This window comes from Lissotriton helveticus, chromosome 6 (genome assembly GCF_964261635.1).
Source record: "Lissotriton helveticus chromosome 6, aLisHel1.1, whole genome shotgun sequence".
NCBI lineage: Eukaryota > Metazoa > Chordata > Amphibia > Caudata > Salamandridae > Lissotriton > Lissotriton helveticus.
The window spans coordinates 617,977,111-618,000,192 of NC_136067.1; the positions used below are offsets into that span (position 1 = coordinate 617,977,111).

At 44.8% G+C, this 23,082-nt stretch overlaps 1 protein-coding gene across 1 annotated transcript in view; it reads right to left on the reverse strand.

The window, feature by feature from the left end:
• The window catches only part of IMPG1 (interphotoreceptor matrix proteoglycan 1), a 1,759,499-nt gene that overhangs the window by 759,873 nt on the left and 976,544 nt on the right, over positions 1–23,082 (reverse strand). The window contains exon 9 of the mRNA XM_078648092.1: positions 13,544–13,564. Coding sequence (XP_078504218.1) covers positions 13,544–13,564 — 21 coding nt within the window. The remainder of the gene's footprint in view (positions 1–13,543; positions 13,565–23,082) is intronic.

Genomic DNA, 23,082 nt, shown 5'->3' on the forward strand with positions numbered 1-23,082 from the left:
AATCAGGACCATTGTCAAAAAGAACTGGCCTATTTTGTTAACTGATTCAATATTAGGACCACAACTACCAGAAAACCGTTGGTCACTTTTCGAAGGGCCAACAATATGGGGGTCAGTTCTAGATAAAAGCAGTCCAGAAATGAGGAAAAAAGATATGTGGCTGCAACCAGCTTCAGGGTTTCGCAAATGTTCCTCTTGTAGGGCGTGCAAATTCGGAATTAATAAAACCCACTACCAAACTCCTTTTGGTTTGAAGGATATTCCGAGTGCAGAGAGTTTAATTGCAAAACTGAGTTTGCAGTGTATGTCCTCACGTACGCCTGTGGCCTGAATTACATAGGCAGTACGAAATTACAGGTGCACATCAAGATATTACAGCATCTCAGAGCCATCCTGTATAGCGACCGTGCCTACCCAGTGGCTCGGCACTTTAAGAACAAACATAACAATGATGTGGCTTGTCTATCATATTTTGTGGTAGGGTCGGTTCCAAAACCACACAGGGGTGGCAACAGAGAATTGAAATTGAGGCAACTGGAGACAACTATGATTTTAGAATTCAACAGCAAATGGCCCTAATGGTCTTAATAACTTGGAGGATATGTACAACTTCCTGTAAGGCTGTCTAGAATGGCTGTCTCTGGACTAGAGTTTGGTTGCCTGCCACATACATTCTGTCTTGGCTTTTGTGGCCCCGTGCATAAATGACTTACAGTCTTAGCAGTACTGATAGTCAGGTTCCCTGATACCATGTACATGTGAAACACCTAGTTATGATATGATGCACACTTATTTCTAGAAACATTGGCAACTCAATAGGTAGTCAGGTTCCCTGTTGCCTTATCTGATGCTTCAATCGTTTACCATCCTCCTGTAAATAGTATGACATTTTGTCCTCTCTATTTAATTCTTTAGTGGGTACGCACGATTTGTAAATATGATGATTTTAAGGGTATTTAGTAAATGTGATATTTATGTGTTTTTAACAATGAAATACAGCAATTACCGATTTTTTATTGTTATTTATATGTATACATATTTAGCTACTATTTAATCATCATACACGTAGCACTTTATGATATATAGTCTGCACTTTATTGTTGCACAGCTTTTTTGCACTTTACGTAGAGGTGGTATTGAAAAATTGCGCTGAAAAAAGTGTTTGCTATAAAAAAAAGTATTTATGCACTTTTAAGATCCCCGTGATATTAGGTTTGTACAAGCGGAGGAAGTTAGCAAAGATGACTATTTATGTATAAATATGATGCTATATATGGCAAGCAGGATTTATCCTGGTACATTTCACTTGTATTTTGTAATAAGTTTCAAGACTGCTCTGGTATTGTAAGTGGAATCCCAAATATTTATAGGCATTGATGCCGTAAGACTTTTCCTCTAATGTAAAAGTACTTTTGTGAGACTTGGGTACACTCAGATGGAGGATGCTTATCTCTACATCGGCAAATTGTATTATATGCATTTATGCATTTTCATATGACAAAGTAACTTAATTTTCACAACCCATGTAAACAGACAGTATTTTCACCATTTCTATGGTCATGTGACCAAGGAGGAGTGAGGTATCAGGTGGGCGTGGTTTTATTTCACTGCATATAAACTTGTAAAAAATGTTACCACTCTGCATGTAATCAAGGGCCCACGAGCCCGAAACGCGTCATTGCTGTTGTTGTTAACCTTCGCCAGTAAAATACATCTGTGGCCAGATCCTGTGGTCCGTCTCCTTTGTAGCTTCGCCGGTCTGCATGATTGGAGGTGGCTTTGGGAGTGTTCTTTCGCATGTATATATATATATATATATATATATATATACATTACCTACTGGCAGTCGCCAGTAGGTAGTTATAGTTAGGACCTATATTCCATAGGAAATTCGCAACATTCTATTTGGAATAACTTTGGTGCCGGTCGACGAATCTTCGCCAAATTCTGCAAGAAAATGGCCTGCTCTGCTCCGCTCATTCCCTGAAAATTTCGGGGTGATTCATGAAGCTAGGGCCGAGAAAAAAGGGGGGTCCCAAAACGTGTTTTCCCATGCAATTTTCCATAGGGTTCTTTAACCCCTTCGACGCTCATGACGAGCTCAGGTCATCATGAAGTACACCTCTTGTACACTCATGACGAGCTGAGCTCGTCATGAACCGCAGGTTTTTGAATTTTCTAGCGCACAGCGGGAAAATGCGCAGCGCCGATGGTGTTAAGTGAGGCTACAGCCCAAACTGCTGAACGGAATTACACCAATTTTGGCAAAAAGGTACAGTTCGGTTCACAAATTACGCTTTTTGTTAAATGGTGTAAATCCGTTCAGTAGTACTTTAGAAATTCAAAAGTAAAATCATAGATATATCTATAGACAAAGTACCGTACCTTCCCGAGCACGAGCTTTATGCTAATTTGCTGTCAACACTCCAAACCAGGAAGTGTTGGCAGCCATTTTGTGCCTCGGTAGAACCGAGGCACAAGAAAGCACCAAAAGAAATGCGAAAAACACAGAAAGGGGGAGGGTAGAAACACCCTGACCCCCTAGACCTGCTCAGGGGGTCCAACAAGGACCCCCAAGGCCCCCCAATTTTTATTTTATTTTTTAAATCGTGGGATACGCGTAGGTACGCGTACCCCGTGGAGAAAAAAAAACACGGTCTGATTTTGTTTCTAATTAGCCCCCGAAGGACCAAATCCTGGGTTCTTTATGAAAAAAAGCGTGGCCCCCACGCCCCTGGGGCAAAGTAAGTATGATAGCGGGGGGGCCGAGTGGCTTAGATATGTATGATGGGGGCCTTAATTTTGAAATATGCGGGGGGCTCACGGCCCCCCTCAGCCCCGGGGAACGCCACCCCCCGGGCTTCCTTTTTATTATTATTATTTTTTTTTTTTAAACCTGTGTGGGGGGCTCAAGCCCCCTCACAGAGCCACTAATATTTAAACTGGGGGTTCTGTGACAGACCCCCCAGCTCCAGGGACCACCACCCCCGGGGCTTTTAACAGGAGGGAGGGGGCCGCACGGCCCCCCTCCTGGGGCCCTTGATGGCCCTGGGGACCGCCACACCCCAGGGCCAGCTCCTGCAGTGTCCCGGGGTGCCTACCCCCGGACACTGATGTTTGCTATGGTAGGGCCGGAGCCTTGTGGCTCCCGCCCTACCATAGCAACCTGCTTTGGTTTTTGAAAGAGAGAGCAGGAAACCTGCTCTCTCTTTCAAAAACCAAAGCGGTTTGCTTTTCTGCATGGGGAGCAGCATGTTAGCTGCTCCCCATGCAGAAAAGCAATGCCGGCTCCTGCAGGATGCGGGGAGCCGGGAGGGACCGTGGGGGGCTTAAGGACCCCCCAACGGTCCCCAATGGAGTAGGCCATCCCCGGGGGATGGGGTCCCCGGGGCTACAAGTGGCCCGGGAGGGGGGCCACGTGGCCCCCCTCCCCCCCAAAAAATACATTAAATAAATGGCCAGCCCCAGGCGATGGGGTCCCCGTGGCCAATAGTGGCCACAGGAGGGGGGCAAAGCAGCCTAATTAAAAAAAGGCCCATGCTCCGGGGGATGGGAGAGCATGACTGTGTCATTGGAGATGTCATCAGTGATGTCATGAGTGATGTCACTGACCATGTCATGAGTGATGTAATATGTGACCTCATCAGCAATGCATTGCGGTCGCGCGAGTTATAGTTAGCTGAACTAACTATAACGGGGGAATTTCAATGGTTTTGTATGAGTGAAATGTCCAGCTAACTATAACATGTGTGAAACCTATGTTTTTTTCAGTGAATATATATATATATGCTTCAACCTCTGACTCAAAATGTGCCTCAAATAACGGGTAACTCTGAGTTATCACAAGCAATATTGCTAATACAAAATGACAACACAGTACCTGCGGTGAATCTTGACACAGGACAAAATGTAATTACAGCATCCACACCATTCAAACTAAAATCCACGTTCTGCCCACTTATGCTGAAAGATAATATTGACACGTTTCACGACAAAGTCTCTCTTGAGCTAAAAGAATTACACCGGAAGAAAACTAAAATCAATACAAGACACCGCTATCGTGATTCAGCATACCATGAATTGGTTAAAAAACTGCAGAGTAACACCAATATCATTGTTCGCCAGTCCGACAAGGGTGGAAACGTGGTACTTTGACCAAAACAATTGCATATGGAAGAGGCTCTGGGACAGCTAAACGATAGAGAGTGCTATAAGAGAGTCTCTATGAATGACGTGAAACAGGCTTGGAGTCATATATATACTAAACTAATGGCATGGAGGAGTTTGGGACTTATAACTATGGATGAATTTAAATTCCTTAAAAAGGAGAACACAGTGATGCCCGTAGCTTATTTCATTCCCAAAATCCACAAAAATAACTGCAAGCCCCATGCCGTCCGATAATTTTGGCCCGCAACAGCATTTTAGAGAACCTGAGTAAATACGTGGATTTTTTTCTCCGGGATTTCGTCAAAAAACTACCATCATTTGTCCTTGATACAGGTGACCTGCTGAACAAATTGTCTGATATTGAATGGCAATCCAGTTACCTACTGATTTCCCTGGATGTTTCGTCCCTTTATACTTCTATACACCATAGGGATGGACTACAAGCTGTACAACATTATTTGAGTTCTAGACCCACATGTCTTCATGATCACAACATGATGTTACTGTCAATGATTGATCTTTGTTTGCATAACAATTTCTTTTTGTTTTCTAACCAAGTATTCCATCAGGTGCGAGGTGTGGCTATGGGGGCCTATTTTTCTCCCAGTTATGCCTGTCTTCACATGGGTTACTGGGAGGAACAGGTCCTCTTGCCCCTCCACCTGGCTACAATATCAACCAAGGTAGTCAGGTGGTTAAGGTATATTGACCACCTTTTAGTTATATGGAATGGTTCTGAAACTGAGGCAAACGAGTTCATTAGCAATCTCAACAACAATGACCTAAACTTGGGTTTCACCAGTCAAATTAGTGCAAGTAAAATTTGCTTTTTGGATGTGGAGATTTTTATTGCAAATGACAAACTGGAAACCAGATTATTTAGGAAGCCCACAGCCGGCAATGCCGTGCTACACGCATCCAGCCATCACCCTGCACATCTAATACGGAGCATTCCCTATGGAGAAATGCTCCTTATTAGACGGATCTGCAGCACTGAAATAGACTGTAGATTAGCACAGAATGAATGCAGGGCTAGATTTTTGAGAAGGGGCTACCAATCGAACATTCTTGATAAGGCTATGTGCAGAGCCAATGCGCTGAGTAGACAACAATTGTTGACAGGTAGCCAACGTCATCCTAGCAATTTGGATGGCGAAACTAGGCTGATCCTTACATACAGCAGCCAACATCTAGCTATTCGTAAAATTGTTAAAAAGAATTGGGCACTGATTGCCAGTGATCCAATATTGGGACAAGATTTAACACGCTCTCCCAACATCACTTATAAGAAAGCTAGATCAATGAGCAACTGTCTGGTATCCAGTAGTCCTGAGATCAGGTCATCAAGTTTATGGTTAACAAGCAGCAAAGGATTTTTGAAATGCTCGGTATGCAAAGCATGTAAAAATGGAATTAGCAAAACCGAGTACCATTATCCTTTTACTGATAGGCCTGTCCGTATCTCCAAGAAATTGACTTTCAAGACTGAGTACGTGGTGTACGTGCTGGAGTGTCCGTGTGGCCTGCACTATGTTGGTAACACAAAACTGACGGCACACAAGAGGATACTCCAGCACCTGCGCGCCATTACCAACGGCGACACAGCGTACCCAGTCGCGAGGCATTTTGAGGAAAGCCACAACAAGAATTCTGCTGACCTCAAATACTTTGTAATCGATTGTGTTCCTCCACTTAGGAGAGGGGGTGACCGTGAGGCGCTCCTCCGCAAATTAGAGACTAGACACATAATTTTACTTGATTGCAAAGTACCGAATGGACTCAATGCCAGTGATGACTGTTTTACTTACCTTTAAATACTGTTAATGTATAATTATTGCTAGCTGCTTTTCTGACCCAATGTGGTCTTTTAACTTTTATAAATTTTCACTGCTATATTTATATTCTTTTTAACACTTGGTTTGCACTGCATGCTATGAAACCATTAATTTATTTGCTGGATGTTGCACATATTTACAAGATTAATTTATGTGGTTGCCCAATATTTGCCCACTTGGGCTATATCGAGGTTGTCTTCAATATATTGCTCTATTGATTAGGGACTGTTAAGATATACAATCCCATAATCAAATAGCAATGAACAGAATATCAAAGAGCAATTGTATATATTTTTTTTTAACAGCAGTAAGGTAATTATTTATTGAATTTTAAAGTCTATATATTTATTTATGGTCTTTTTATTCTATATGCTGCTAACATGTAAATATCTTTTGTATATACTTGAAGCTCTGACAATGTATTTTACGGTTATTTATTCTGTCTGTATTTTGATTGACATCTTTTTGCCCGCAATCTAGAAAGACGATAGTATGTCTTCTATGTTTGTTACCAATTAATAGTTTTTTTGGCATGCGTTCACTTTAAATTTGCACTCCTTCTTCTCAGAAGTGTCATGTGATCAAGGCCCTTTTCTGGCTGAAATGCGTCATGGCGGACTTTGGTGTCGGGCATCAATAAACTAAAAAATTGCACCAATTACGGGTTTGCCTCGTCTTGTTTCGAGTGGCTAAGAAGACGTTTTGTACCATATATATATATATATATATATATATATATATATATATATCTTCCAATGTGACCCTCGGACCTGTGATGCGCTCTGGTTACCGGTGCTCTGCGTAGGGGCCGGATCATGGCCCAACATTACAATTTTTCTCCAAGGACACGGCACTCAAGACTGGGGTATATAAAGCTTAATTTATTTTACACTTCTGCTCGACCACCTATATATATATATATATATATATATATATATATATATATATATATATATATATATAACAATCTTCCCCCGTGATCAAGAGACTGACAGACGAAATGCGTATATGAGTTTGTAGTTTCCTTAAATAAATCTGTGAATTCTATTGGATTGCCGACATTGTTCTTGGCTGAGAACTTTGCAGCAGAATATATTGCCTCTAAGTTTGTTTATGTGCTCCCTCTTTTGAACAATTAAAAATGTTCACTAGGATCTCTCTCTATGGGTTTTATTTCCACTGATGGTTTTATAAACAACCCCTCTTTTTTCCGTAGATTGTGCAAAATTCACTTCAATTTTCCTCCCTTGAGTCATAGATGGCAATGGATATTTGAGTCTAAGTGGGACAATGTATTTTAGTGTTATGTGAGTTCACTGGTAATGTTGGAGATATCAGTTGGGAGTAGATTCCTGAAGGAATAAGTAATGTTAGGGTCTTGGTGTAGTGGAGTACCTATTATATTTGTGCTCCTTTAAAAGTATTTTCTGCTGTTTACCTGCAGGGCCAGCCCACCTACAACAATTTAATAACCGCATTATCTATAGCTGAAAATGAATAAATCCATCATTTCATTGTTTCTCATCTGAACTTCCTCTGCCTTCCTGCCGACCTAACTTCACATTTAATTGTTCATCAATCACACTTCTGCTTACAGAATTTGCTCAAAAGAAAACTGGCACATTAGAAAAAGTCGAGGGGATGTAAATAATAAAAGGCAGATGCTATAATTCATGAGGGGGGAAGAAAAGTAAATGAAATTAATAGGGACATTTGCAAGAACAGAAAGATTAGGGAGTCTTATTTATATTACTTTACACATATCCTCAGTACTTACGTTCACATTTATTTCCATAATTGAATCATCTTTAACTTGAGAATCAATATTGGGTAGGTCACTTTGCACAAATGGGAGTACGGCTGAACCATATATGGTTTATTGTGAGTCCAGGTGCTTAATTAAATTGTTTCAACCTAGAAGGCATATTTGTTATTATGTTTGTGGAAAAGTCCTTACCGGGAATTGAGAGAATGAGGTATTTGCTTTTTATTTGTAGCTTCATCTTGCACAACTTTGTTTGAGTTTTTGGGCATCATGAAAAAGATAGTTGGGTCCAATTTTTGTTATTTATTTCAAGTTGACTCCTGCTGTCATGGGCACTTAATATCTCCCTGCCATCTACTACCACTTGCATCCTGAGATCATCATAGAATGCAGTTCGCTGAACTGTCATGTGAGTGTTTCTCTTTTCTGATGATGATTGACTCTACCAGAATTCTATTGTCCTTACTGTGACACTTCTCCAAGAAAGTGGCATGCTTGTCAGTGCATGGTTGTTATGAATGTTAAGTCAAGTGTTTTGAAGAATCTTAGACTTTTCAAAAAAAGGAGACAGTGAAGTGGCTATGAATTGCTGTATGAACTCAGCCTCCACGGAAGTGTGCTCTTTGAGGAATTTGCCTTGATCCTAATTTGGATGGATGCTGGCAGAATAGACTATCACCCAGTCCTCAAGTGCTCTCCAACTCTTGTCCAGCAGAGAGGGAAGTCTCTGTTTGATATGTTCAATTTTTGTTTTGTAAGAAGTGCCTAAATAGTCTCGGGTCAGTGGTATCTTCCCTGAGTTCTTTAATGTCTCACATTTGCAGCTACTTCTTTCCATCATCACAATCTCTGACTCTAATGGCTCTTCATTTGAGCCATCATGAATCCTCTTTATCACATGAGCATCTATTATATTCTGTAGGCCAGTACTTTCCATCGCTTAGGTCCTTAATCTTGATTGATCTGGCCATCATATGGGCATTCATCCCAACAAAATGTTCTTCACTTCTGGTACTTTTCCTTGTTAGACAACATATCTCCTTTTTTGAGGCTACTTTTACTTGGGTTGATGTGGGAGTGACGTTTTGTGATAGACAAGATCTCACTTAAGGACGGTAACCCTAAACATCATTTGTGTTCCTGGTGACTTATTAGGTGGATAATCTATTATGCAAATTAAGGAAGGATATCTCAGTTTATGCATATCTGTCTCCTATGCCCCTAACACCAACTAGAAATAATTTGCCAACAGTAACTTGCAAATATGCACACAGTACAGAGTGTACTGATACCAGTGTAGTAGTAGTAGGGGTAGATGCAGTTTATGAGCATTATAAGCAGCGTATACAATCTTGATATGCCTGTCCAATACTTCTGAAAAAAATTTGTGTTTAACTTCTACAGGTGCTCTAAACATCCTTTATCCTCTCACGCGCTCCCCGTGACACACAATATTCGAGGGGCACAGAATCTGAGGCCAAAGCCATCACAGTTCTCAGGCCTAAGATCTATACCTACCATAACAGCTTGGTAGCCTGTATCATTAGACTTACAGGCATATACAGCAACTCACAGCAGAAGTGTAATTCCCCCACATCTCGATTTCTAGTTCTCCTCCATCCAACAGTCGATGGCAAACTAGAGTGGAGTCCAGAGAAATATGGTCTCCGGCTGACTAGAGGCGGCAGACTAGCCTCTTAAGATCTGAATCAAGGAATGGTTCAGAGGTACAGAACAAAGATCCATTCTGCTATGAACAGTGGGGGTGGAACAGAATGCTACACCATGCATTATCAGCGCAAGCATGGGCACTTCCATCTCTGAGCCTTCAGGCAACTATCCTGAAATATACTCTTTCAATTGCTATTCTCACATCTATCTCTCGCTGTCCCCTTTGGAAATATATTCAACCCATATTTTTGACCTATTTTCTTGATCATTCTTCCGTTTTCTGGATATCACTCTTATTGTACTTTTGTTCTCTGTTTTAGATTGCTGCTCCTCTCATTTACTTTCTCCCATCATCTAGTCATCTGTCTTTATTTACGGCCTGTGGTTTGTATACAAACATGTTGTCTCTTCTCACATCACTCCTCACCTTAATTCATGATGCTAGCTAGCTTTACATTTCAACTAGACTTTCCTTTTATCCACATTTTGACAGTGAGCACTGGTGCCCCACTCATCCCTGGGTAATCCTCCTTGCATGAACTCTTGGGGCTAGCTCACAAAACATTTTTGGGTGGTTGTATTGTGTGACAAGAATTTTTGAGAATTTTGATGTCTTGTTGCGTTCTGTTTTGTTGCATTATACAGTTTCTTTTTTAATGTGCTACTATGTTGCTTTATGCATGTTGTTGTTGTGTTACATTCTGTTGTTTACTTTTGATATGTAACAAGTGCAGATACATTACCAGCCAAAAGCAGCAGATAATTGTATAGTTCCCATGACAAGCAACCATTTAGTACTCCATACAGTGGTGAAATAGACAGTGGCTGCGCCGCCACATGCCTCTCCCGCTGTGGCATGCCCCTTCTCCGTGCTTGGTCTGCTGCAAGCACCCAGGCTTCCGGACTCCCCCAGCCAATCCTGACTTTGCAGGAGCAGCATCCTGTTTGGACACTGATGGCAGTGCCTGGGTGCCTGGGCATGTTCTCTATGGAGCTGTGGAACACAGCCCAATAGAGTACATGCCAAGTGCGCATGATGGTTTGGGCGGCCTTAGAGGCCCGGCCCAACCGCCATGTACACTTAGAGAAGTGCAAACCCCTCCTCCCCTGCTCTGGTGTCACAGAGCCCACATAGAAAAATAAAATGATAATAACAGCCTGTAATTATAATTTTATTTTTATTTTTTGCACTGCTGAAATAGCAGTGGGGCAACGCTCCTCCGCCTTAGTGGAGGAGGTGCTACTGAAAATAGCACTGCTCCAGCTCTTCAACTGTTTAAAGCCAGTCAGCCCAGAACTGTGGCAGAGAAAATGTTTCATTTAGCACTCCCTGTGCTCAGTTTATGTGATATGGCCATTTGTACCTCCTATAGGCACTCCCTTTGCGCCTTCATTTTCAATAAACACATATATATGTAAGAGATTTTGAGGCAGTGTCAGCTTACTAGTTAGAAAAAAACTTGAATATTGCATTTATATTTTATGCATGTACACAATAAATGTAATGATCAACGAAAGATATGTGTATAAATGGGCATCAGTTAGATGGGAAATTGCAATACTAACAACTGACAAAGAATTCAATGTAACTTGTGTTAACATGTAAGCAATGTTTTGTTTATGTTGAAAAGAATGACATGTAATCCAGAATCAGTAATGCAGATTGGACCACAAAACATGTTGGGTTGGATTACTTCTTACTGTGGCCCTTCCTCACATAGCTGTATTTGGAAAGGAAAATGCTAAGACACTGAGAGTACTCCTAACTATTCTTTGTTCCGTAAACCTTCGCAACATGTTCTTTGGCCCTGTCCTAAGAAAACCATAGCCTTCTTTGCCCTTGTCTGTCGCTCTGTCTTCTGAACCCTCCCACATCTGGTCTGCCCCCTCGGAAGTTTTCATTGCCCTTGAGCCTATCCCACAGAGCTCTACTGTGCTTAGTTCCTGTTGGTTCCTGACAGATGCTGGACCTAAAGGACCCACTTTGAAGACAGGAGGTGACCGTCAGTAATATTTCCATTGTATTCAACAGATTTGGTTGTCAATCATATTGTTCTACAGACATGGCTGGATCCACTGGTGCAGCCACACTTGGTACTTACCACAGGGGAGCACAATGTTTAGAAACAACATGGGTTTAAAAAGTACCTGTGTATCCAGCAGTTTTTAGGCTTCAATAAAAATGTGAGCATAACTATGGGGATTAATCTTCCTGCTGGAGAGAGATCGGTTTGTCTAACGGCAGTTTCCGCTCCTAATATAAAGTAGCAGAGGGTTAAGATGCTGTGCAAATCATCCAGTTATATTTTATGTGGATCACTTAGCAGGTTACTGCTTTTGTCAAGGAGATACTTAAAAACAATTTTTTTACAGAGTTTTATATAGCGCAAACTTGACCCGAAGGTACCGGATATCAGAGCGCTGTAAACAAGCACCAGTTGTGTTACATGAGGACACATTCATTTATGTTAGGGACGGGGAGATTAAGTGATTTGCCCAGAATCACATGATGTGGCGCATCCTTGCCGAGACTCGAACCAGGTTCCCCAGATTTAAGAATGACAGCCCTAGCCAATAGGTCAACTCCTCTCCCCTTTTGTTACTTGTAGTTCATAAGTTACAATCCTAGGGGCAGATTTACAAGCCCCATGTGCCACATTTAAGCCGTTGTTGCGTCACTTCTGTGACGCTGCAACATCATAAACCATGCGCCACGTTGCGCCTTATTTACAATGTGCATTAGGTTTCATGTGGGCGATCCGGCGCAGGGTGGGCGTTCCGTCGCAGGAACGCCTCAGAAAAGTGACTCAGTAAAATCTACAAGATTACACTGTGCCACTTTTATGTCCATGCTGCGTCAATACCCTGCGCCTGGTTGAAGCAGGCGTAAGGAGTGACCCAGCATATTAGGCAGAGGGCGCCCCTGAGCATTGCTGGAGCCGTGTCGTGCTTGCGACACGACTCCAGCAATGCGCCACCCTTACGCCACAGGATGCGACACACATCGCCCTCTCCGTGCGCCACGGTGCGCCGCATTGTAAATTCAACGTATTTGTTGTGGCGCAGGGAGGGAATTGCGTGTCGCATCTGTTCTGGGCATCCCTGCTGATTTGCAGAGATGCGCCAGAACTCGTAAATCTGCCCCCTAGTATATAACAGTGAGCTATAAACTGTCTTCAAAGAGCTGTATGCAAATGCAAGGTATAGGTTTGAGCGCTCTGTTTTTTCACTGTTTTTCATTATCCTAATGTTGCTAAAAAGGGTATGTTGGAGTATAAAGACCATTCTTATTTGTTAAGCATCCACTATTGTACGTTTGAAATCCTGAGTTTGTGTTTCTCCAGCCCAAACACTCTTAATATATACTTCCTACTGCTATCCGTGACATTTTAATCCTACTTCGTGTAATCCTCATTGTCTTGTGTGACATTTCCTATAGACTGGTTTACACATCAATGACTCATGGACTCTGAATACTATGTACGTAATATCAAGTGGTCTGACACCCTAAACTGGTATGAGTAGCGCTAGGAAACAAATGAAATGTTTGTGAGGGGGGCTATGTAGAGATGAGGGGCACTTGCAGAATGTGGTGGGGAGCGAATTCATGGAGAAAGAGATTTTTGTGTTAGCGGCGCCAGAAGAGATTGTCACACTGGGTGCCACCGGCACTAAAGCTGGCCCTGTCTACAGAGGTCTGTGACTGGCCATTTGAAACTGTTTTCTTTTAAAAGGAACACAAAATGAATGAGCTCCCTGTGCACATTAAATGTAGATAATACAGACATGCAAAATAAACGTGAGTTAGACTTCTAGCAATGATAAATTCATAGTGATTTTCCTGTACAATTCCTTTAACTCAGTGTGGTGATCATTTCACTGAAAGTGTGCTTCAGTTGATTGGAACCTGGCATAACAATTCCATTACTGCAAATATATCACACATTGCTATCTTACATTTTGAATTCTCTGCACAACCTTCATAATGAATGTATCTATAGCAACACAGATAGATCATTGTGGCATCTTATCGATGGCACGTGCTCTCATATCACTGGCTACAGTGCTCGCATAAAGAGAAATACGGCATATGTAATGTTACCCGTCTTCCTCCTTCTTCTGTCTTCATTTCATCAAATGGTTCAGGAAATGATAACGCGTGCCAAGAGAAAAGAAAGAGATTTATGTGAGCTGGAGAGCATTTCAGACATACATCAAGAGCACATAGTGACAATGTGCCTTTCTATCTTTCATCTGTTTTACAATTGCCATAGAAGGTAAGAGCTTGACAGCCATGAGAATGTATCTTCCACCATCAATGACAAATCACAGGCATGCTATCAAAAAGAGAAAGGGACACGCATTCAGGGGCCCAGTCTTGCAAGGTTCTTTGTTGGCACTGCTGCCATCGTTCGGTGATAGTGAACAGACTAATCCAAGTAGCTTGATGGATGCTCAATGGTTGTGTGCTGAGATAAAACCTGGTGTTGGATGTCAGCAGGTCATTAAAGACTGGACTCGCCATTAGAATCAACACGGTGACCGGCTGGTGACCCCAGTGCTTCACATATTGGGCCACATGGAGCAACATCTGTCTAGGTTTCTGTCTGTACATCTACCTACCTCTCCGTATAAAGTTAAGATCTGTAAAGAAATCTTGCTTTACATTTGATTAAAATATGTCAACACACGTAAGCTGACGTTAGGACAAGGAAACAGAGAACTATGTCTTACATTGGCTAATTTGGTCATTTATTTGCAAGACTTCATGATAACACATCAGTTCACGAGTCTGTACGGGAATGAGGCTTTGAAAGGAATTTGCTCAACTTTTTTCTTGTACAGGTCGTATCTTTGCTATCAGCCATTATAATGTTACTGAGTAATTAAAGACAATGAGACTTGGTTTAACAATATACATGCAGTCACATTACTCACACAACTCACACTCTGGTAAATCAGACTTTTCTCAGCTCAGCCTGCGACTTCACCCCCAAGCATCGACACAGAAAGAAATAATACATCATTCATTTAAAAGCAATAATCAACGTTCTGTGCCATGCACAAGAATCCAGAAGTCGTGAGGGTGTGCGGTCTAGAGGTAACAGTTTCACAACTGAGAAGCCGAAATGGGTAGGGCAGAGTCTTATATGTATTTTTTTTTTGTGCACTTTTATATCGCATAAACTCGAATGAAGTGCACTATACATGAGCATGCGTAATCAAGAGAGAGAGAGAGGACCAGATAGCTAGTCCTTATCCCCGAGATTATATATGATTTTAATCAAAAGAAGACTAGCTCATAATTAAGAAAATAAATAAAGAGACTCATGTATGTTTTGTCATGGAGTGAGAACACCTGGTGAGTGTGTTCAGAAAGCCCTCACCCACCAACCTAGTTGGTGGCATGCTTCATCATCGGGCCCCACCCAGTGACACCTAGCGTGTCCCGGGTGTGCTTCGACGCCTGATTACAGCGGAGCAGGTATTTTGCTGAGTGTGCAGTGAAGAGTGTTATGAAAGTGACATTTTAAAACGGCTAGGCGGGGGTCCCAGTACCCAAGGGTAAATTAGACTTTAATACCTGGGCCTCCGTCAGCGGTTAAAAATAAGGCTGTTGGAAGTTAGAGGCGAGTTACGACCTCCCACATCCTATGGGTCAACATGTTTCAGCCAGTGCCTTATATCTATGCTGGCTTTCTTCAGGACCTAAAAATGTGAGTGCAATTAAACTAGTGGGTGTGTGGTACAGACTATGTGTCTACACGCCCTAAGGTGTTTATCTATGTGTGAGAGGGGGATTCCCTTCTCAAGAACACCTGTACATATAACATAAATAGACAGAGACAAAACATACAGGGAAAAAGAGAGTCACTCGGTTGTATGTTATTAGACATATCCGATTGCCGTCACTAGAGCGGTTGGGGTGTAGGCTATAGGAGGCTAGGGTGTAATGGTATTGGTGGTACCATTAGGTGAAAAAATCGCACATGTAAATCGGGCGTGAAGTGGCTAAAACACGAACATCACATCAAATGTGCATATGTGAGGAGCGGCGCAAGAACACGTTCTTACACTAGTTTTAGCAAGTTTTTGCCTCAAGGTTGAGAGGTGGCAGGGGGTTGGCCCTGTGAAGGATAAAAGGGTTTGGACCATAAGGGTTAGGGAGACCTGTAAGGAGAAAAGAAAGCGCTTACCCATGGTAGTGGTGGTTGTTTCTCATACTCACAGCATTTCTGGGCAGAGCCTGCTCTGAACCTGTAGTGCCTCCTTCGCATACCGGTAGGTAATGGCCGATTGCGTTGGCTCTTAAATACTGTGGCTAATTGGATAACCAGGCGCACCTGCAGGGTGGAGGTAAGAGTAGAAAGACTCGGCGTGCCGAGTCATGGTGCCAGAGAGAGCTCAAGTGCTATTCGCGCATGCGCGATACTCGCGTGCGCAGGTGCGCATGCGCGGATAGTGTCTGGGTAGCGCATGCGCAATGATATGAGATCGCTAGATCGTGTAATCCATGCGCGGAGGGGGCAGTGTGTCAGTCGCGCGCATGCGTCGCGCAGAATATGGAGCATGGTTATTTGTTGACCAGGATCCGATAGCATGGTCAATTCATGCGTGTGATTTGTACATGGAGTGCTAGAATTATAGTTATTTATGAACAACAATTCAGGCAAATAGGTGGTCATAAGGCAGAATGCCATAGGCAGAGAATCAAGGGGCAATGCTTACTCGCTAAGCTCAGAACTAGGGGTTCTACCTCGAAGAGGTATGTTACCAGGGGACGGGTAACCGGTTTAGTTAGTATAGTGTGGTATATCATTGATGTGTCAGGCAATTCCAGGGGATGGCATCATTGAGCCCCTGACTTGCTGTTGAAAGACGTTATATCCATCGTTGTTCTTTGTTCAATAGTCGTTTGTCATTGTCCATATCGTTTTCTGGAACCTGTTCAATGACCGTCCAGGTTAGATCATTGGGGGTGTGCCCCTGGGTAATGAAATGGTTAGTCAATTTGCTTATGTTTTTCTTACATCTTATGGTGCTACGGTGTTCCGTTATTCTGGTCTTGATTTTCCGTGTCGTCATTCCGACATAGCGTAGACCGCATGTACAGGTCACCAAGTATATCAGATTGCGAGAGTTGCAATTGGTGTGGCTTCGTTGAGTCCAGACCTTATTTGGCTCCAGGTCCAGGGTTTTGGTGTGCATGGTGAGATGACAGACACTACAGTCGTTGCAGGGATAGTGCCCAGTGACCTTGGGGAGACCCCATGCGTTCAGAATGGTATTGGTAGGTTGTTCCGGAGGTTGTCTAGGGCGGGTGTCATCATATCCTGACTTGGCGCAGGTACATAGATGACATTTTGGTAGTCTGGCAGGGATCACAAACTGACCTAGACAGATTCATGACGTGGCTTAACAATAAAGATCCATACCTCAAATTCACTTGCACGGCTAGCAACAGCCAACTACCCTTCCTATATTTGGATATCATAGCCAAAGATGGAACCCTGGTCACGACAACCTATAACAAACCAACTGCGAGGAACTCATTACTTGACTTTACAAGCTTTCACCCACGCTCACTTCGAGAGAATCTACCCTACGGACAGTTCCTACGCATACGCAGAAATTGCACCAACATCTCTGATTACAAAAGACAATCTGCGGAACTAGTTACCAAACTGGAACACCGAGGCTATCCCAGAGCCGTTATCAAGAAAACACAAAAGAGAGCAAGGAACCAGAACCGCGAAGCCCTACTTGAGACTGTCGTCAAACACCAAGATAACCAAACAATCACCTGTGTTACCACCTATAACACGGCGTCCAACGAAGTTACCAAAATCATTAGAAAACACTGGAAAATAATTAACTCTGGACAAAGGAAATGGGATACTCCTAGATTCGCATACAAACGATGCAACAACCTGAAAGATCGCCTGGTTAACACCCGCCCTAGACAACCTTCGGAACAACCTACCAATACCATTCTGAACGCATGGGGTCTCCCCAAGGTCACTGGGCACTATCCCTGCAACGACTGTAGTGTCTGTCATCTCACCATGCACACCAAAACCCTGGAGCCAAATAAGGTCTGGACTCAACGAAGCCACACCAATTGCAACTCTCGCAATCTGATATACTTGGTGACCTGTACATGCGGTCTACGCTATGTCGGAATGACGACACGGAAAATCAAGACCAGAATAACGGAACACCGTAGCACCATAAGATGTAAGAAAAACATAAGCAAATTGACTAACCATTTCATTACCCAGGGGCACACCCCCAATGATCTAACCTGGACGGTCATTGAACAGGTTCCAGAAAACGATATGGACAATGACAAACGACTATTGAACAAAGAACAACAATGGATATACCGTCTTTCAACAGCAAGTCAGGGGCTCAATGATGCCATCCCCTGAAATTGCCTGACACATCAATGATATACCACACTATACTAACTAAACCGGTTACCCGTCCCCTGGTAACATACCTCTTCGAGGTAGAACCCCTAGTTCTGAGCTTAGCGAGTAAGCATTGCCCCTTGATTCTCTGCCTATGGCATTCTGCCTTATGACCACCTATTTGCCTGAATTGTTGTTCATAAATAACTATAATTCTAGCACTCCATGTACAAATTACACGCACGAATTGACAATGCTATCGGATCCTGGTCAACAAATAACCATGCTCCATATTCTGCGCGACGCATGCGCGCGACTGACACACTGCCCCCTCCGCGCATGGATTACACGATCTAGCGATCTCATATCATTGCGCATGCGCTACCCAGACACTATCCGCGCATGCGCACCTGCGCACGCGAGTACCGCGCATGCGCGAATAGCACTCGAGCTCTCTCTGGCACCATGACTCGGCACGCCGAGTCTTTCTACTCTTACCTCCACCCTGCAGGTGCGCCTGGTTATCCAATTAGCCACAGTATTTAAGAGCCAACGCAATCGGCCATTACCTACCGGTATGCGAAGGAGGCACTACAGGTTCAGAGCAGGCTCTGCCCAGAAATGCTGTGAGTATGAGAAACAAGGAGTAGTTTCTGTCCTGTAACTCCAGTTCTGTAGTAGGGGTATCTCTGTTATAGTCATAATCTAGTGAATAGTCCCGCCCATGTGCGTGGACCCCGGAGCAATCAAAAATAATCTCTTACAGTGTCAAAAAATGCAGAAAATGCATAGACACTTAAGAGAGAATTTAAAGACAGATAATGCAGCCAAAAAGGCTACACTGTCCAGTACTTCAACTAGAAATTCCACCATAAAATCCACAAAACAGCAAAGCCTGTACAGATTTCCCTTGCTTAACAGCAAAATCCCTCAGGAATGATAGAGAGAAGAACCTGGACAGACAAGCCCCATAGGCTGCCATTATGTGGCTTAATTAGGATACTGTGCCTTTAAGGAACCTTCCAGAACCTTCTCTCAGTATCCCAGAATGCATAGCAGGTCCAACTTAGCCTCATTTCTTTTTGAAGGCGCAGAAAACGCCAGACCTGTAGCATTATGATCATGAACAACACTCCACCGGGGAGGCGGGAGGGCGCTTATGACTATAACAGAGATACCCCTACTACAGAACTGGAGTTACAGGACAGAAACTACTCCTTCTGTAGTAGGGGATCTCTGTGTATAGTCATAATCTAGTGAATAGAATGGCAAGCCCATCCCCACACCAAGCGGCGGTGGAGAATAAAATAACGCCACTACTGTGCGAACAGATTCCGCAGCGAAGCCTGCCCAACCTGAGCGTCTGCCCTGGCATCAGTGTCCAGGCAGTAATGCTTAGCAAAGGTATGGACCGACTTCCAAGTGGCCGCCTTGCAGATCTCTGCAATGGGAACATTACGGAGCATAGCCATCGTAGCAGCCTTGCCCCTGGTGGAATGAGCCTTAGGTTTGCCCCCTAAGGTCTTATTAGCTTTGCAGTAACACAACTGAATGCAGGACACAATCCACCTAGAGATGGACTGCTTAGAGGTAGCAAGACCCGTCCTGACTGAGCCATAATTGATGAACAATTGGTCTGACCTACGAATATCTTTAGTCTTATCAAGATAAAACTTCAGCACCCTCCGCACATCCAGGGAATGTAAAGACCTTTCCGCCGGAGATGAAGGATTCTGAAAGAACGTAGGCAAAGTGATAGTCTGATTGATATGAAAATCAGAAACAACCTTGGGAAGAAACTTAGGGTGAGTACGCATAACAACTTTAGCATTATGAAATACAGTATAAGGTTCTTGGCAACACAATGCCTGAATCTCACTCACCCTGCGGGCCGATGTAATGGCCACGAGGAACGCCGCCTTCCAGGACAGGTGCTGCAACGAAGCCTTATGAATGGGTTCAAAAGGCTCCTTCATCAATCTGGACAGCACCACATTCAAGTCCCATGAAGGCGAAGGAAGCCTGACAGGAGGGAATACTTTCTTCAAGCCTTCCAAAAAATCTTTGATCACAGGGATCTGGAAAAAGGAAGTCTGTGAAGGGCCTTTCCTGTAGGCAGTCAAAGCAGCCAGATGAACCTTAATGGAATGGACATTAAGGCCCGACTGCGCTAGATGAAGCAGATATGGAAGGATGACATCTTCCTTGCATGACGTAGGGTCATAGTTCTTAGACTTGCACCAGATGCAAAACCTCTTCCACTTGTAAGCATAGGAAGTCCTAGTGGAAGGTCGCTTAGCCTCCTTCAGTATGCCCATACAATCCTCTGGGAGATTCAGATGGCCATATTGCACTATTTCAGGAGCCATGCCGCCAAACTCAAAGACGAGAGGTTGGGGTGCACCATCCGCCCCCCGAACTTCGTGAGAAGGTCCGGCCTGCACGGCAGCTTCATGTGAGGAAGGAGAGATCGGTGAAGTAGGTCCGTGAACCACCACTGTCTGGGCCATTCCGGGGCAATCAGAATCATCCTCGCCCTGGATTGAGACAGCTTGATGAGAACCGCCGGAATCAGGGGAATTGGTGGAAAAGCGTACAGAAAGCTGTTCGACCAGTTGATCCATAACGCGTTCCCCAGCGTCCCCGGCTGGTAGTACCTGGAGGCGAAGCCTCGGCATTTGCTGTTTTCGGCGGTGGCAAACAGATCTACGTCTGGAGTACCCCACCTTGCGAAGACTTCTCCTAGTACTTCGTCGTTTATGACCCATTCGTGGTTTTCCTGCACGATTCTGCTCAGTTCGTCTGCCTGAACATTCTGCACACCTGGCAGATGGGTGGCCGTTATCGACAGTCCTCGAGCCAGAAGCCAGTGCCAGATCGCCTGCGCCTCCTGCGACAGAGTGCGCGATCTCGAGCCCCCCTGCTTGTTGAGGTAATACATCGTTGTCGTGTTGTCCGTCTGAACAAGCAGAGAGTTGGTCTGAAAGGACGGATGAAAGGCCTTCAGTGCCAAGTGAACAGCTCTCAGTTCCAGGAAATTGATGTGGTACGTGGACTCCGTCGGGGACCACGTCCCTTGAATTTGCAGGTCTCCGGAATGCGCCCCCCAACCTTGGAGAGACGCATCCGTCACGATGGTCTGTGTGGGAATGTCCTTGTGGAAGGGAACGCCTCTGAGGAGATTCTCCTTCGAGCACCACCACTTCAGAGACTGAAGAGCATGTAGAGACAGTCGTATCCTGTCGTCTCAAGAACCTCTCCTCTGGTCCCACTGATCCTCCAAGCACTCCTGCAGAGGTCTCATCTGTAGCCGTGCGTGTGGAGTGAGAAAGATGCAAGAGGCCATCGATCCCAGTAGAGAAGACACCGTCCTCACAGTCGTAGACGGAGTTTTCATGAGAGCCTGAGCCTTCCGAACGAGTGATAAACGTCGCTCTTCCGAAGGAGACACGCTTGCTGACAGCGTATCGATGGAGGCCCCCAAGTACTGGATGCACTGTACCGGAATCAGGACCGACTTGGACATGTTGATGTGCAACCCCAGCTTGTTCAAGAGAACGCACGTCTTCTGGAAGTGTGCTTGAGCTTCCGAGAAGGAGGAGGCTTTGATCAACCAATCGTCCAGGTACGGGTAGACAAACACCTTGTTCTTCCTCAGGTGCGCCGCTACCACTGCCATACATTTTGAGAATGTCCTGGGTGCAGACTTCAGTCCGAAGGGTAGCACCGTGTATTGATAATGATTGGTGCCGACTTGAAAGCGCAGAAATTTCCTGTGTTTGCATGCAATGGGCACGTGGAAGTATGCGTCCTGTAGATCTATGGCACACATCCAATCTCCTCGTTGCAGCTGAGGGTAGATCTGATGCAACGACAGGATGCGAAACTTTTCTCTGCGAATCCACTTGTTTGCCTGTCGCAAATCCAGAATGGGCCTGAACTCGTTTTTGTCCTTCTTGCGGACAAGAAAGAACCGAGAGTAAAGACCTCTTCCTCTTTGAGACAGAGGTACGTCTTCGATCGCCCTTTTCCTTAGCAGAATGTCCGCCTCCGCCTGAAGCTCGCGCAGTTGATACTGCGAGCTGACGGGAGGAATCGATGGAGGAGGGCTGGTGAAACGTAGACTGTATCCATTGCAAACAATATTCAGCACCCACTTGTCCTGAGTAATTTTTCTCCACTCTGCCAGAAAAAATTGAACGCTTCCCCCCACCGGAGCGGGTAACGGACGAGGGGGAAGTAACAGCTCAGGGACGGGACCCGGCCGGGCCCTTGGTCGCGGTAGAGGACTGTTGACGACCTCTACCACCCTGTCGCTTCTGGAAGGGCCGCCTGTACTGCTGCTGCTGCTGCTGCTGTTGATGTTGTCCAGCAGACTGCCCCCTTCCACGACCCTGCGACCCAAACCGACGTTGGTACTGTCGGAAGGGTTTCTTTTCCTTGGGCTTCTCCAAGCCCACTGCCGTCAGGGTCTCCGCTTCGGCCTTCATCCTGGCCATCTCATCATCCGCGTGTTTCCCGAAGAGGGTATCTCCGGAAAACGGGAGATTCGCCACGCGTTGCTGTGCTTCCGGTTTCAAGGACGTCAACCTGAGCCAAGCGTGGCGTCTCTGGTGAATCCCGTGGCAATATCCGTGCGCGGACAGCAATGATATGTCCGCAGCGGCGCCGATGGCCTGATTAGAGACCAGCATCCCCTCCTTGACGATCTCCACAAAGTCCTCCTTGCGGTCTCGAGGGACAAGGTCTGCGAACTGCTCCATCGAGTCCCACAGGGACCGGTCGTAACGTCCCAGCAAAGCCGAGTCACTGGCAGCCTTCATGGACGAGGCGGATGTCCCACACGCCTTGCGACCAGCAGAATCGATCCAACGGCTCTCCTTGTCCGGAGGCACCGTGGACGCAGGGGAGGTGGCATGAAGCTTCCGTGCAGCAGTCACGATGACCGAATCCGGTACCGGGTCCTTCCTCAAGAAGGCTGGGTCTGAGTCCGGAGCCCTGTACTTTTTCAGGATCCTGGAAGGTACAGACTTCACCGTAGCCGGCGTCAGGAATAGCTGTTCGGCGGGCTCAAGGAGCCCCGGCACCAGAGGTAACAGGGGGCGAGACAAGTGCCTTTTGTGTAATGTCTCAAATATTACCGAGGTAGAAGCCGTAGGTGCTTCAACCTCAATGCCCAACTTCGCCGCTCCACGCAGGAGAACCTCCTGAAATGTGCTTATATCGT